Source organism: Notolabrus celidotus, chromosome 12, assembly GCF_009762535.1.
Source record: "Notolabrus celidotus isolate fNotCel1 chromosome 12, fNotCel1.pri, whole genome shotgun sequence".
Classification (NCBI taxonomy): domain Eukaryota; kingdom Metazoa; phylum Chordata; class Actinopteri; order Labriformes; family Labridae; genus Notolabrus; species Notolabrus celidotus.
The window spans coordinates 34124927-34142830 of record NC_048283.1 but is presented as its reverse complement, the minus strand read 5'-3'; the positions used below and the strand labels follow the sequence as shown (position 1 = coordinate 34142830).

The following is a 17904-nucleotide window of genomic DNA, read 5'->3' as shown; positions in this document are numbered from 1 at the left end:
GGAGAATTGTTACTTTTATTTTCGGCGCCCCACACAGCTTAGTGTTTTCTAGCAGTGCAGAAAAAGCCAAGGGTTCACACATGAACATTGATACATTTGGACTCTACAGTGACCCTGGAGTCTTCTGGGAAATATGCTGATCTTGAGGGAGCTCAGTTTGCCCTCCAGTCAATAACGATGAACATTTCTGCTTTGGAATTCTTGACACGTTAGTTAGAGATAAATCTTTCAGCATTACCATGAAACAGATATTAAAATTCTTAATTTTTTCACAAAGATTTCATAATGTTTTTGATAAAAAAAACTTTTTATAGCTGAAAAACGATATTTCTTTATATCAGAATCATCCTCTGTATTAGGATTAGTATTTGGATTTTGTCTTGACAGTATAGATCCACTTTTCATTTATAGTGGGATTTTCTGACATGTCAGGCAAATTTATTTTACTGCATTGTGAATGTTAACTTTGTCCATCGCTTAAAAGTATGTCCCCTTTGACAGCCTGTCCTTAGGTTATATTTTTAGAGAGCTTATATTAATGAAATGACAAAAAATAATGGGATTACAACGAGGCAATCATGGGAAAAATAATGGGATTCAAACGAGACAATCATGGTAAGACTGCCCATCAAAAGGTCTATTTCATTACTCATCTTTTTTTTGCAGCCTCGTTATTAAAGTTGTAACTGTGCACCTTATGTTCACCTGTTACAAGTAATTAAGTCTGAATGGGAAAATGACTTTGGCCCCTTGCGTCCAGAAACTGACTTGACACGCAGAGGAAAAAAGATCCAGAAGGAATGTTTATTTAATTCATTTTTTGAACCCAGCATTTCTTGGGAGGTGGTACGCCGCTGCTGACGCGATGAGACAGCCCAGCCCCTGTTATAATGTGAGAGGGAAAGTCTGGGCGCAGAGAAATTGGCTTCAGAGTGGATCAGCGCAGGAGCGCAGACGGCTCAGGTGCGCACCAACTGACTCCAAGACGCGCGCAACGGCAAGACTGATTATTGCTCGATAGAGGAATAGATAACTTCTGTCTTTCTAATGTTTTATTGTTGACAGTAATAATAATAATGAAGCAGGGGACTTACTTATAGCTTGAGAAAAAGATACAAGCAAAGCAACAGCTGCATCTAATGGAGCGCGAATGGAGACGCACTGGAACATAAACCTTTGCTTCTGAAACTGAGTCAAGATGCAGCAGCAGCGACACACAGACCTGCACTAGGTCTTAAAAGCAAAGTTTCACGTTCATCTTAAAGTGGAGAAAGAAATCATGAACTTATCAGAGCCCGTTTGGCTCTCAGATGAGCCACGGAACATCAGCAGAGCGGAGGAAGAGGACCAGAAACTTTTCGGGATCGAAACGGATAACCTCATCACGCTGCTGGTTTTCGGGCTCATCTTTACGCTCGGCGTCCTGGGTAACTCCATGGTGATCACCGTGCTAGCCCGGAGCAAACCCGGGAAACCACGGAGCACCACAAACATCTTTATCCTCAACCTGAGCATAGCTGACCTCTCCTACCTGCTCTTTTGCATCCCCTTTCAGTCCACCGTCTATATGATGCCGACCTGGGTCCTGGGCGCTTTTATCTGCAAATTCATCCACTACTTTTTCACTGTATCTATGCTGGTGAGCATCTTCACCCTGTCTGCCATGTCCGTGGACCGGTACATCGCCATCGTGCACTCCAGGAAGTCCTCCTCTATCCGGGTAGCGAGGCACGCTCTGATCGGAGTGGTGGTGATTTGGATTCTGTCCCTTGCCATGGCTGCGCCCATCATGTATTACCAGAACATCTTTCACAGCAGAGATAATCTCACCTACTGCTGGGAATTGTGGCCGGATCAGAACCAGAAGAAGGTCTATGTCGTTTGTACGTTTGTTTTTGGGTATGTGTTGCCCCTGCTGCTGATTACCTTCTGCTATGCAAAGGTAAGAAATGCTTTTCTCACGGGTCAGGGGTCACTTCATTGATTATACATTTGACTGAGCAATCAAAAAAACGTCTGTCTTTTATTTTCTTGTTTGCAGGTTTTAAATCACTTACACAAAAAACTAAGAAATATGTCCAAAAAGTCAGAGGCATCCAAGAGAAAGGTATGTACTCTGCTGTTTTGGGGGGCTTTAATGGGATTACACATTACAGCCTGTTAGCTGACCTGTTTGGCTGTTGAGGGGACTTTAATACAGTTTGAAGTTTTGCCAAATGTATTTTGAAAATTGCCTTTCATTTTTATACTTTTGACTGAGTGACTGTTATGAAAAAAGGGGAAAAATGACTTAAAATAATAAAAAAAGACTGTGAAATAGGACAAGTTTAAGTTGCCAAAGATAATGTCAAAATAAAAATGACTTTCATTAAAGTTCATAAATTTTCCTTCACGAGTAATCATCAAAACTCTTGTATTAAGTACCACTACATAATCTGACAGTACTGGTGAAATGGTTTCGTTGATCGTGATGGTTTTACAGAGAAAAAGAACATTCACTTTCCAGGAACACCCTACATATTTCTATCAGTGTCTTTCATGGTTCACACAGATGCAGCCTTTTCTTCTCTTGACATATGGTTTCATTCAAGGCTGAAGTAAGCACTCTTGACCTTTAGGAAGTCATATATCACAGCTACATTGACCCACAGCCCAGTATGCATTGTCAGTCAGTCTGTTGTATAGGCTTTACTGTTTCCTGCTATTCAACAGGCAGATATCCATCATGTCTGTTGTTTCCTTGGAGCCAATATCAATGTCATATTGTCTGCTGTTAACAGGCACACTCCAGTAAAAGCAGCCAAATAGCTATGTGTCATCAAACTGCCATTTAGGCTTTCTTGGTGGAGGTCATTAAGCTTCCTAAAGAGACAGTTATCAGCGGTTGCCTGCCTGAGAGCAGATCTGTCTGTCTGTCTGTCTGTCTGTCTGTCTGTCTGTCTGTCTGTCTGTCTGTCAAATGCACTTCACAGTGGGTCAGTATAGCAGTCTGATCTGATAACAGCACTGCACCATGAAACAAAGAGTATAAGCTCCTGGTGTGCTACTTAGGAGGAATCAGTGAGCATGTTTAATGGGCTTTTATGTGCTCCTCCATATGTAAGTGCTTTATTGCAAAGAAGCAGAGAAAAAAAGAGGAATTTTGGATGTGCTGATTATCTGTACTTTGCACTGTGCAGAGTGCTGCTGGATTTATAGAGGGAATGTCGTACTGACAGCCCTGTGATAAATGGTGGACAAACAGTACATTCTACCCAGCATGCAATGCATAAAAACACAGTGGGGTAGCTATTAGCTTCATTTAAACTAAGGTATTCATTTTCACACAGTCAGGTTTCAGTGAGTGAGAATATATCAAAGAGATGATCTGATGTCATCTCATTTATTAAAACAGCTTTCGAAGCAAGTGATCTAACATTCAATAAAGCACATTTAATTTAAATTATTCTGTTCAGCTGCATTCGAGGTTCTAATTTTAATCAGATTGTTTTGATTTACTCCTTTAATGTTTGGATTGTTTAACAAAAAGGGTCTCAGTCGGGGGGACAGACACAGTCTCTATGTGATATAAACAGTGGCTGGGAGACGCCCCCAAAGGAAGCACAGAGGAGCGTGTAGGACTGCAGCTCTGCTTCTTGGTCTGCACTCTGGGTTGTCACTTTTCTAGACTAATACAATCTGCCATGTTTCTCGTTAAACGAGCGGCACCATCCAAAGTAGGATGAATGCCGTCTCGGCTAATCAGACCAGGTTTGCCCCAAAACGATCTCCAGTTATCAATGAAACCCACGCCGTTCATGTTAATGAAAGGTGGGGACAAATAAAGGATTATCTTATCTTATTGTTTTGGCTTAGAGCAGCATAGACTGTATAACATATGGACGTAGTCTCTGTGACATCATCCATTGGTTTCTGAGTGGAGGTTTGAAGCTTATTGTTGGTTGGAAAAGCTGACTCAACCCAACAGAGTCACAGTCACAGAGGTGGAGTTGAGGCGGCCACACTGTTAACTCACCTCTCAACTCAAATGTATTTATATAGCACCTTTCATTCATAGAAACATGCAGCCCAAAGTGCTTCACAGAATAACAGAGAGACAGAAAACTACAGCAATGGTAAAATGATAAAAGGCATGGTTATAATTATTTAAAAATAAAATCAATACAGTAAGACTAATAAAATAAGTAAGAGTGGAAAGAAAAGTTAAAAATAAGACACACTGACAAATAAAACAACAAGAAACACAGAATCTGTGACCAATCCTTCAGCAAGGTCCCGCTGCCTTTCTGGCAGAGGTCGGTTTTATTCCCCACGTCTGCAGATTTGAAGATCTAGTGGATGATTTTTATTTATCATGGATAAGTGCTAGCGCTAGTTAGCATAGCCACATAGCTACATGTTCGTAGCTGTGTACCAAGACACACGTCAACATACTGATAAATAAAACAACAAGAAACACTAAATCTGTGACCAATCCTTCAGAAAGGTCCTGCTACAGGCGCCTCTCAGTCAGGATCAGATTCTGGATCAGATTCAGAGGGTTGAAGTAACGTGATCTCTGAGCAGCCGTGTATATTCAGCCAACATGTAAACATTAGATCAACGTGCTGGACAGCCGAGGCACATCCACTTCCTGAGGGGGCGTGGTCAGAGGGAAAACAGACTGTTCTGAGGAGGACTGAAGAAGAGGGATTTTCAGGCAGACCAAAATCTGATTTCAAAGTGTTTTTTTGAGCATAAACTTTAAAGACATGTTTTGGGGACCTCTTAGACCAATATATATTGATGAAAAAAGCATGATATGTCACCTTTAAGACAAGAATTCATGAAGTCAGTGCTTCACTTCCTTTTTGCATGGACACTAAAATTACAAACACGTCAAGGGTTAAACAGTTAGCTTTAAAAGTGCTAATCATACAGTGAGCTGGACTTCCCATACCAACTGTGATCTCATCATACAGCTCAACAGAATAAAGTAAATTCTTGTGAAAAGACCATCCTGCATCATTTCTCTAGATGTAGTTCTGTGGTTGACACACCAGTCTGCAGTCCAAGGTCCTCTTACTGATGATGAATGATGAAGACACAAAGACATCATGTTGGTACAGTGGGTTATATCTTCCATGCAGGTCAAGAACATACATTCTAGGTTAGAGAACATTGTCATTGTGGTGTGTTGAAGTGTTTGAGTGGTTCCTCATCAATAGCTCTTTGATTTCTCTGCGGTGTATGTGGGACTTTAGCAGTGCTGGGGGTTGTACTCTTTCAAACCTTGGATACATGAAGGAAAGTTTTTTTCCCTATTCTGAGTTGTTATGCTAAGCTATGTTACAATCTGTTATATTTAGCTCTTATTGCTAACAGAAATATGAAAGTGGTACACATCTGTTGCGCAAATCTCTGCAGTAGAACCAATAAGTTTATCTTCTAGAATATCAGCAACTCCAAAAAGTCTAAACATGGTTATCCCAAACAAAAAGTTTGAATCCTAGTAAAGTTATGAGTGAATTATGAGGCTGGTGTTGCTTTGACTCATTGTATCTGATGTCTATGAGTTCATTAGAGAGGCATAGTGTGATTTTCAAAGAATCAAATAAGACTAATAAACAAATGGCAGCAGGTCACATCATGTTCTCGCAGGAGAGTGGGGGGAATCTGCCCAAAAACCTGTTTAATCAATAGTGTTTGCCTCTCACTTTGGTCCCTGCAACATTACCATCAGCCTTGTTAAAGATAGTGTCAGTGGCAGCTGGGAAGAGCAAGGTTACTCCCACTGCTGCAGTGAAATATAGCGAAACAGACTCCTTATCACCCCCAGGCACCCTCAGTAGGAATCAGATGAATTTAAATGAGTCAAATCCTTCAAAACAAGTGCTAAATCTTTCTGTATCTATCTGCAAGTCTTCTGAGCAAAGATGTGACAAACCAGCTTATATAAATCTCTTCTCCTCTTTGGTTTTATGTTGTGTACAGAAATATTCTTGGTTTAAAGGTTTATGACTCCTGGTTAATATGCTTGGCAGCACCAGAGTGCTGGGATTGATTTTTCTTGGCAAACACTAATGATTTTATTGAGTCGACAGTGTTGAACCATGGGTTAAAAAGGCAATAATTAAACTGTATGCTTGAGAGGTTCATCTAAATGGTTTTGAGTCAGTCAGGCATCCAAGCAGAACACACATACAGTTACATGTAGTAATGAAAATTAAGATTTGGCTGTGTCATCTTGAAATCAACACCATCTGTGAAGAGAAACTGGGGAGATAAGATTGCAGGGACTAAACTGCACCTATTACAAATAGATGCTAATTGAAGTACGTTAAAATGACTGCTCCCATGATAACTGAATGTTTTATTCAACATCACAGGACCACTTCTCAGCAGCAATTCAAAAAGTCATAGAAGAATATGTCATGGCCATTGTCAGAGTCAGGATTTAATCAGCGTGTTTTGGCGACACCTATGGCTATAAAAGGATAGTGCAGATGTGTTTCTTTGGACTGTCATTTACTAACGGCAGTGATTGAGAAAAAAAGGATGCAACTTTATAACTTTATACACAGGTCAGCAGAGGCAGCTGCATCTGAAATGGACTACAAACATCAGCATGTTTGGATAACTAGTGGTGTGTAGCCTTTCAGTAACACTGCTAGACAAGTAGTCTCAAGAACCATCCTTTGAAGGGAATCTACTTACAATGAAGTGACTTAATGATGACTTATTCAAAAAACATGCAGAGGGGAGTGAAATCTCATTTGTGAAAAAACACTTCCCAGGTGTTGCCGATTAAGTCGCTCAGAGCTGAGGGTTTAGACTTGTAGGCCCAACCTCAATGTCCACCCTCAAGCACTCACTGACTCTGAGGCGTGTTCCTGCTAAGTCTGTGAGGGTTTAGGGTTGTCCCACTATCAAATCTTCAAGTGTGTGAGGGATCTCTATCAGACTTTTTGAGCCTTTTATGCCCCCTTTCCATAAGTGGGCCTTTTTGCAGACTTAGGCCCAATCTCAATGTCCTCCCTGAGCCCTGATCCCTTTTTCACTTAATTGACGTCAGCTGGAAAGTGATTGAGGGCAGGAGGCTGTAAGGGCTCAAACTGTGGAACTGGAATGGGACAGCACTTTGAGACTTCTCACGTAGCCTGCATGACATCATGTAGCTCACCTTAGCAATATTAGGAATTTTACTTTCCTCAAATTCAAGGCACTTTAGAGACTGACTGCCTGCCATGTGATCCAGGCTCTTACCGTACAGACTGCTTAACCACAACATTTAAAATATATAAATATATAACTATAAATATATAGATTATACTGTATACACATATATGTGAAGATAGATAGTTTAAGGCTGTTTTCTATATTTATATTTACAGGCAAACTTAAATTTTATTTCAACTTTCATGCTTCTTTTTTACCCTCTCTCTTGTTTTATTTCTTTTCGTTTAGCCTTCCACGCTTGCGGGCTTCCCCTGGGAATCCCGTGTTTAACATCATAATGCTATGAACTCTGGGTAATTCCCTTACGCTAAGTCTGTTAAAATGCACACTTACGGTAAGTGGACATGAAGGGATCAAAAAGTCAGAGAGAGATCCCTCACACACTTGATGATTTGACAGTGGGACAGCCCTAAACCCTCACAGACTTAACGGGAACGCACCTCAGAGTCAGTGAGTGCTTGAGGGTGGACATTGAGATTGGGCCTTAGAGTAAGGGAATTACCCAGAGTTCATTGCATTGTAGTGTAAAAAATGGGATTCCATATTTTAAATGTTGTGGTTAAGCAGTCTGTAAGGTAAGAGCCTGGATCACACGACAATCAGGCAGTCAGTCTGAAGCGCCTTGAATTTGAGGAAAATAAAAATTGCAATAAACATTCATAATGCTGCTAAGATGAGCTACATAACGTCATGCAGGTTACATGAGAAGTCTCAAAGTGCTGTCCCATTCCCAGTTCTACAGTTTGAGCCCTTACAGCCTCCTGGCCTCAATCACTCTCCTGGTGACGTCAATTAAGTCATGAAGGGATCAGGGCTCAGGGAGGACATTGAGATTGGGCCCAGGATTCAGCCTTAGGCTGTTTTCGAACTGCTACATACTACTTAAGAATGTAGACAGTAGGTACTGCCTATACATGCTGCGTTTGAATTTAGTCTGTAGTATGAGTGTTCTGTTGGATCTGTGTTGCAGTACGCTGGGTCAGACGTCACTGGATTTCCGGTTTTGGAAAGCGGAAGTAAACAACGACCAAGCTGATAGATAAAATGCTTCTTTAGCATCACTTATAATTTCAAAAGTTAGGAAGTGGTTTATATGGAATTTGATAACTTTCACAGCACCCAAAAATCGGATTTCCTCCCGTCAAAAAAGAAGGAAAAAGAAAAAGTGGAACGAGCGCTGTGCATTGTGGGAAACAGTACGCGAGGCAGACTGGTCCGATGCATACTGAGAAATTTTCCCGAATCAGTACGACATCCAGGGAGTTTTGGCGTACTGCAGATTTTGCTCTTGTTCACATACTACATACTGAATTTTGCCCAAACCAGTACGTACTGCTAGTATAGTAGGCGGTTTCGAAAACTGCCTTAGACTTGTAGTTGTAAATACTGCAATGCACTGTGGGATATTTCTGTTAGCCTTGTATCCACTAGCTGCATACTGTTGGATTTCCGTGTAAAAAGTTAATGTCTGTTAGCTTTTAGCTTCACAAATAGCATGTAGCTGCCAAACTCTTGCTGGTTGATGGAAACCCGTCAGCAGTGCTCTATCAAAACAGGGTTACCTCATTCGGCAATAAATAGTTACAGGGCATTTGTTTATGTGGACATTTTTAAGATTCTTGGCATTAAAAATGCAGTTTTGGTAAAACAAACAAGCTAAGTATTGCTCCTACATTTGTGGACTTTAAAGTAACCTGAAGCACAATCTGGCTGATGGTCAGTAAAGGGCGTGGAAGCTGTTTTGTAGCATTAAGTTGAATCTATTTCATTTTTCACAACATATCAACTTTTTTGGACGCCTGAGGTCGAGCTGTCTTCAAACCTAGTCGATCTTGTGTTGTAATGCATTTTGGACTGTTGATGCATTACAACACAAACAACAGAGACCTGAATGAATAAGCTCTTGAGTGTGAGTGTCAGTGCAAAACTATGCAAGATCCCCATTTAAACCTCACGTACCAGTGCAAAAGGCCCATCATCAATTATCATTTACATGGCTGAGGTATTTCCTGTGAACTGTTCTCTTTGAAACTGAACCAGAAATGTGTCAGTAAGAGTCTTACATCTACTTGCTAACTGTTAATGATGGAAGTGGCAGAAGTGTAGTGCAGCAAAAATATAGCTCTGATTTTCAGAGCAAATAACAACAAGGAGCTGTGTCTGGCTTTGTAGTTCTTGCACTCTGACATATCAAATATAAAAACAGCAATAGAAAGTAGTTCTTTAATTCGTGTTTAATGTACTTCAACTCTCAGCTAAGGCCAAATCAAGGCTGTAAGAGACAGTGGGATCAGGGAGGAGAGGCTGAGGCTTGAATTTTATGAGTTTGTCCTTCCTGTGGTGATGCTGCTGTTTGTATAAGCCTGACTGATGGTTCTCAGGGGGTGAGGTGAAGATATGAATGTGGTGTGGAGGCTATCCAAACAAAGGATGGCTATTAGATACAGGCGGAGGATCCAACAGTTCCAAGAAAACTGTTGCAACCTCTACTCTGTTACTGTGTGTTAGAGTGTGTTAGTGTATTGGTGTGCATGTGTATGTGTGTCGGGTGTGGGTGCAAGTGTGTGATGTGGTAGGGCTGATATCAAAAATAAATATTGACCTTTCGTTTCACATATGACACGGTCAAACCACTATCACCAAAGTTTCTCTGATATGTTAGCGGGGCAGTTTTAAAGTAGGTATACAGTACATCATATATCTCATATTGCACTTGACTGTTCCAATAATAATACATTAATAAATATAATGTGCAAGACAGAGCAATTCATCAAACAAAGTATTACTACATCTGCTCAGAAGTGTGTCCGTCATTATTGCACTGCATTTTAAAGGGAAACTTGAGCCAGAGCTGCTTTAGATGATTGTGACTTTAGAACTTTAGGCCATCTGGCAACAGAAAGGCATGCAATGAACACATACATGTGTTCATGTAAGTATATGGTTGCTAATTTACACTTGTAACAGATAAAGAGCAAAATTAGCATGATCTTTGAGTCCTGTACTGCAGGGGTGCCCAAAGTGTGGATCGGGACCCCCTGGGGTGTTGCAAGACACCAATGTGGAGGTTGTGAGATGTCTTCCAGATTTTTTACTTTTTTTTTAAGTAATCTGAATTTTCTTATTTTACCCATTATTGTTAAAAAAAAATACCGACAAAATGAGTTACATTTGAAATAAAACCCTGCAAATAATTACATTTCATGAGTTCCCTGCCTTTCTTTGTTGCCAGATGACTCCTAAAGCCAGGGTTAGCAGACAGCTAATTAACAAAAGGATCAGTAGCAGCCGGTTCATTCACAGCAGCACAGGAAACACAGCCACATGTGAATGTAGTGAACTAATTCTGAAGTATGAAGCAACATTTAACCACTCCGTGGGACAGTGGGGGTCACAAGTCTTTGGCACCTATATTTTGGGGTTCGCGGGCTGAAAAGTTTGGGAACCCCTGCTGTACTGGACACCTGAAAGAAATTCCAATATTCACTCTACTGGAAGCTTGAATTTAGTCTCCAACAACTCTTGAGGTGAATACAGTATATATCTATTTAAAGAGCTATTTACCTATCTCCTGATGTTTCAGATGCCTTAAACTTTCTGCACCTAAATGAGAAAAAGACTGAGGTCATTGTGTTTGGACAGCCCCAACAGTTCGATGGGAGCACTCTTGGCCCTCTCGCAGCAAATATTCACTCCTCTGTAAAGAGCCTTGGTGTTTATTACAACAGTGCCTTTAAATTTGAAAAACAAATCTCTTCTGTTGTTAAGTACAGCTTCTTCCAGCTGAGACTTATAGCTGAGGTAAAAAACCTATCTCCCTCCCAAAGATTTAGAGAGAGTGGTCCATGCCTTTATTACTTCTAGGCTTGATTATTGTAATTCCTTGTATGTGGACTTAGACGTGTCGTTTATTCAGCACCTGCAGCTTGTTCAAAATGCCTCTGCTCGCCTCCTGACTGGCAGGAAAAAGAGGGAGCACATCACACCTGTGCTGCGTGCTCTCCACTGGCTCCCAGTCCGTCACGGGATTGATTTTTAAAATTGCACTTTTAACATACAAGGCCCTAAATGGATTGGCACCATCCTACTTGAGCGATATCCTTTATTTTCACAACCCAGCTCGAGCACTGAGGTCAACAAACCAGCTGCTCCTGGATGTGCCTAAAACTCGTCTTAAAGCTGGGGTTGGTAATCAGATTTAGATACACTTTTTGTCATACTGGTTAAAATGATCTTTATGTCCTGATGGCAATCAATGCTGCTATCTACAGCCGGAGTAAACCTGAGAAAACACCAACCAATCACCGTTTTTTGGCTCCCCAAATTTTAAACCAATCAAATCCCGTCCAGCCGTTCTGCCCTCCTCCTGCGCGTACATTTCCCCAGCATGCACTCCTCCGAGTCCCCGTCTCCTGCCTCTACTTCCCCTGACTCTATTTACTGCCCTCTCGCTCGTCCTCGGGCCTGTCCCCTCTGACCCGATGAGGTGCTTTGCTCAGGACTGTAGTCCGGATCAGAGTCTAAAAAGCTCTCACCAACAAGCAGGATAATTAATGACGTTCAGTAAGTCCTACAGAAAATGTATATTTATTATAGCGTCCGTCCGGACGCTGTAGTGATGACGAGCCGATTCGTGAACACGTTGATCTTTAATAACCGGTCACTGTCGGCCGTGATCACGCCAACCAACAAAACAACAATCAATGTTTGAATGAATGAAGAACTTCTCCTCTTGTCTCTCCTCTCTCCCACTCGCACACTCTACACCTCTCCTGATGCCTTCACTGACCGTCAACACTGTAGGAATTTAGAGCATCTACACTGAACAGGTTTAACAAACAGTAGAGCTGTTACAGTATTATATATGTGTTATAACTTTTCTCCTGATATCGTGTCACCGGTACAACTGGATAATGCTAGCATGATAGTTGTGAGTGCTAACAGCAGCCATGTTTGTTTTTGTTTTTAACTTTCACTGTGATAATGTTTTGGTGAGGACCGGTTTTGAATCAGTCACGATCATATGGTCGAGAATCAGCGGCGCTCGTGCATGTGAGCGGGGGGGCGTCGTTTTGAAGGAGCTCCGAGGGAGGAGGGGAGGGGTTAGACGGAGTCATGAGGAAAAGCTACATTCAAATTCATGCCGGTTTTCCGAGACTACCAACCCTAGCTTTAACACCCGGGGGCCCCAAGCTCTGAAATGGCTTGCACTCCAATTACGATCGGCCCCCACTGATGAATGTTTTAAACCTTTGTTGAAGACCCATGTCTTCTCTTTGGCCTTCTCCTGGTGAGGAGGACATTAATATCCTGATATGTTGTGTTGTTTATTGTTGTTTTCATGTACTTTTGACTTTTTACCTTGTAAAGCACTTTGGCCAACACTGGTTGTTTTTAAATGTGCGATATACATAAAGTTGACTTGACTTGACACGGCAGGCTCGACAGCTCCTCAGGCCACCAGCAATTGTTCCAGTGCTCCTGTCATACAATCCAGGCCTGGGTCCTCTTTCCTTGAGACCCATTTATTGACAGATTATCAAGTATGAGTCGGATATATTTTAAAGGTAACATTGTCAAACAGTAAAAAATTAAAAAGGACTGCTGCATAAGGAAAAAGTGTTATGGATTTTTGGAAACATTAAATCAAAATTGTTATCCCATTACGTGGTTACTATTCCAGCACTATAGTTCCCATTAATTCAGCATTACTCATCATAAGTCTGTACATACCAAATGTCAGTATACCTACTTGCCTGGTTATGAAATGTTTTAATGTCACTTTTTTTTTTTGGAATAATGTGATGCTGCTCTGTGATTTTTATTCTCCCTGTTCTGCTGTCTGTGACATTTCCAGTTCAATAAATCCCTGCATTTTAATCAGATAAATCATATATAACTTCATAAAAAACTTATTTTTTCTTTACTTTCTGTTTCTTGGAACGCATATACAGAAGAAGCAGCATTGCTCATCAATGTGAGGCTTTTCTGAAGTCATTAATTCTGGACTCTGAATCCACTTGCTGCAGTGGAAATGCAGTGGAGGAGCTCAGGCCGATCAGGCACCATGTAATTAGTTTTTTACGAGGACTTTCTCAAGCTTTGGCCTTTGGCTTTGCTGGTCATGCCTGAAGAAATAACATCTACCACTTTCCTCTAGATGTTCCATATAGCATAACCGACATATGTCTATAACAGGGGCGTCAAACTAATTTCAGTTCAGGGGCCACATACAACCCAATTTGATCTCAAGTGGGCAGGACCAGTAAAATCACAACATAATAACCTATAGAGAAGGACAACTCAAAATGTGTCCCTTTGTTTTAGTGCAAAAAAGTAAAGAAAATTCTGAAAATGTTCACATTTAATGAAATACCTTTGTACCAAATCAGCTGTTGTATTTTTCACCATGATGAGTCTCATAGTGGGACGAATATTTTACTCTTTAAGCCCTGAAACCTGCTGCAAACACACCAAACACACAGGTTACCCATTCACCTGACACAGAGTGTAATGTTAACAGTAAAAGAACAGACAGATTAGAATAATGAAGAAGGTAAAGTTGACTATCATGGACCCCCCCTGCTCCAGCATGAACAGTTTGCTTGCTGGACAGTGTTGTATGAGGAGGTGGAGTGCTAGTGCTCGTAGTGACGGAGACTATGACGTATGCACATGTATGGTTAGCATGCACACGATATGTGGCTCCGGATTATGCAAACTGCAGATATTCTCCCGGAGCCCCGTTCAGGTGCGCTCCATCAGCACTATGGTTTTATGCGACCCCCAGAGGACAAATCTGAAATAGTAGTTCCTTTTATTGAAACATTGCCCGCGGGCCATATGTTTGACACCCCTGGTCTATAGAGATAGTTTCTATACAGAACTGCAAGAGATCGTGATAACTATTTACACCTAGGAACAAACCTGATTGAACAGTTTTTCAGTGACATCTCTCTTCTTCTATTCTGCCATTGTCCAGTCATTGTTGACTTCTTTACATAAATGTTGTTTGTTAGGTGTACAAAAACACAGGTCTAACACGCTGAATGGATCAAAAGCCTGAATACAAGGCCTTGAAGATATTCATAGCCCTGCAGACATGTTCTATAATGTAATCAGATAAATGGATTGGAGAGATTTTTCCATTGTTTTCTTTTCACTCACAAGTCTACCACGTCAGCTTTGTACAGAGCATGAATAACCAATATGTATGAGCATCTGCATCAAGTCCAGTCCTAATGTGAGGGTGGAAACATTTGCAGGAGCAGCAGGATCAGTTTAGTGAAAGGTCAAGAGTCTAATATGAATAGTGTGACATAGCTTTTTAAAAAGACCTGATTAGGATGACATATTAAATGTGTTGACTGTATCTTTTGATTTAATATGAAATTGCAGTAAAGTTTATATTCATGGCATCAATTTAAAGCTGCACTAATCAATTATTTTGTACTAACAATGGATTGAATGACTGAGTGCAGTTGAAAGGGGAAGATAGAGAAGACTGCTGTTTCCATCAGCTTTAAACAGCTTTCTCAACTTCAAGACAGATTTTTGTTTTCATAGAGCTTGGTGAGTAATATACAGAGCTGGAAGGGGAGTGAATTTTCAAGTCCAACTGATGATGCTAATGTCACTCCTCATCTGCTATATTTTAAATTGGGCTAATTTAGTTTACACTAAAATCTGATACCAGTGTTCTTTTTATTTTATTTTTTATTTTTTAATTTTAATTTTTTAAAACATATTAAGAAGACAAGAGCAAACAAAGGGCTCAGACATACGTCATGAAATAGAAATAAAATACATAAAATGAATAAAATAAATAAATAAATAGAAAACACGTGAGGAAAAGTTTAAATAGAAAAATAATAATTTAAAAATGGTTTAAAATAACAAAATAAATGAAGGAAAAAAAATAGAAATAAAAAACAATGACATAAAAGAGACCATACAAAGTTGCCAATTATGTCAATCAATCAATCAATCTTTATTTGTATAGCGCCAAATCACAACAAACATTATCTCAAGACTCTTTTACAAACAGAGCAGGTCTAGACCACTCTATGTCAAACTATGAACAGAGACCTAACACCAAGACAGGATAAGACTCAGTCTGACCCCACCTTAATCCATCATGAGCATTGCACCTCACAGTATTTAGCTAGTTACAGTGGAGAGTAAAAACTTCCTTTTAACAGGCAGAAACCTCGAGCAGAACCAGACTCATGTTAGACAGCCATCTGCCTCGACAGAGTTGGGTTGAATTATGTAGTGTCTTCTGGGGTACTGTGCATCAAGTCTGCAGGAAGTATAAAGAAATACCCTTGTTTTTTATTGTATACATGTATTTCCAAAAAAGGAGAAATCATGAATGTAGTTTTTGGGGTAATATTTTTAAGGATTGGGGTGTTGCCCTTACACAATGACATAACTGATTTTGAATCCTTTGTGTAGTCCTTGTAGATTGATTGCACCATGCTAATGGATTATGCTTTAAGGACCTTTGGTACTCTGCCTGTGAGGAAAATACATACACATAACATTTATATGGCATCTTCACACCAATAGAGTGATTCCGTTGCAGTTTTTGTGTCAAAAATATTGACTACAGTTTAATTGAGGTAAAAATAAAAAAGTAAAAATCTCCTAAATAAGTCCCTTAAAGAAGAAATTCTCAACAGCAGTGATCTTTTAACAAAGGTGCTGTGCTCAAGAGGCTTCAGTGGAGAGTAGAAAATGTTAAAATATTTAAAGAAGACATTTTTATGAGATACTAATCACTTTAAACCCTCCTTTATTCCATTATCCTGAATAACCCTGGATTCATGATTCATGTAATCGCTGCTCCTTCCATAAAGTGTGCTCACTAATCTTTCTCTTTCTCCCTTTCATTCTCTGATCCTAATCTGCGACTCCCAGACTGCGCAGACGGTCCTGGTGGTGGTGGTGGTCTTCTGCCTATCTTGGCTCCCCCATCACGTCGTTCACCTCTGGGTGGAGTTCGGGACCTTCCCTCTGAACCAGGCCTCCTTCGTGTTACGGGTGGCGGCCCACTGCCTTGCATACAGCAACTCATCTGTCAACCCGGTCATCTATGCCTTTCTGTCGGAGAACTTCAGGAAGGCTTACAAGCAGGTGTTCAAATGCCAGATTGGTACCAGTGGCTCACCTCTGAACGAGATCAAGGAGATCCGAAGCAAAGCGGACACGCCGCCTTCTACCAACTGCACCAATGTCTGAATGGTTACAAGTGGATGGTGACACAAAAACTAACTATGGTGACCGTCACACAATGATTAAAATGACTTCACTGTGACTGAAGCATCAGACTTGTGTGTCTATGTGGATATTGTTTCTTTATGTTTGCTGGGATATTGCTCTGCAGCTGAACTGTTCATTGCGCTGTTCATTGAATGCAGACTTCAGTAGAGAGGAGAGGATGTGATTACTCCCTCTTTGGTCCGTCTCTGCTTCTCTTCTGTTGTAATGACAAACCTGTGCTGTCTGAACTCAGGAAATTGATCCTCTCTCCAAGCACTCGAGCATGTGAGTGGGGGTGTCGTTTTGGAGGAGCTCCAAGGGGAAGGGGGGAGGGGTCAGACGGAGTCCTGATGAAATGCTACATTCAAATTCATGCTAGTTTTCCGTGACTACCAACCCTAGCTGTAAGAACAATAAGAGCGTTGTTGTACTGAGTCACATATAGTTAAAATGATGCTCTCAGACTGCTGTGTGATTACTTTTTTATGCAACAAGTGATTACAATTTAGAATTCAGTAAACTTTGTAGGTTGGCTTTCTTTCTGTCACGTTGTAGGACTCTAATTTGTAGAATGTACAGTACAATAACACTTAACTGGCTTGATCATTAAGCAGATTTGGAATCGCTCACAGCTGTGTAGCTCTAGACCATTTAGAAAGGATTAGCTTGCTGCAAATTCTTGATACATTTCGGCTTTTTCAATGCAGAAGGAAAATGCAGACAGAGAGTAACCTGCGGATATCTTCTTTGTGTTGGTCAAACTGCTGTTCTCCACTCATGTTTGCAAAGGTTCTCATTTATCCAAGTCGTGGTTATTCAAAGCTTGATTCAAATAGGCAACTGGACTTGGTAGAAATTCTCAAAGACAGAGCTGAAGAAGCCTTTCGGAGGAGAGGTGAGACATCTTTGAGAATTTCCTTTTCGGATCAAGCTTCAAATGTGCTCCACTCACTTCAGCAGAAAATAAATAACAGCTCTAATGTAAGCTTTAATGGTTACAGCAACATTATGTCTAGAAATGATACTCTCTAGTATCATAAAATTGTACTGCATTGAAACTGATTGCATAGTCATGTTCCTCTAGCTAGCAAGGGATGGTCTTATGTTTCGTGACTGGCAGGATTCTTTGTGCTGATACGAAGGTCTGCACTGCAGTGTGTTTCTAACAGGCTGCTGTGGTCTCCAGAGTCCCTTCATTGCTCACTGACCAAAGATCATGACCCTTTTTTCCACTCTTTGTGTGGCTTTTGGTGACATTGGTCAGAGCTTGTCTCTGGTTCTTAGTAAGAAACATGGCGTATTCACATAAATGGTCAAACATCTTCTGTGTGGCCAATAGCTGCTGCTCCCAACTTGAATGTTTCTGAATTTCCAGAGATGACCATTCAAACAATTCCCTTCTCGTCAGAATGAAGAAAAAGA

The 17904-nt window shown here is 40.7% G+C and overlaps 1 protein-coding gene across 1 annotated transcript; it reads left to right on the top strand.

The window, feature by feature from the left end:
* Window positions 1-1127: 1127 nt before the first annotated feature.
* On the top strand, window positions 1128-16641 carry LOC117822871 (galanin receptor type 1-like). The gene is made up of 3 exons (XM_034697803.1): window positions 1128-1942; window positions 2042-2107; window positions 16141-16641. Exons 1-3 carry the CDS (start codon window positions 1280-1282, stop codon window positions 16459-16461), a joined length of 1050 nt encoding a protein of 349 aa, XP_034553694.1. The 5' UTR covers window positions 1128-1279; the 3' UTR covers window positions 16462-16641.
* The last annotated feature ends 1263 nt before the right edge of the window (window positions 16642-17904 follow it).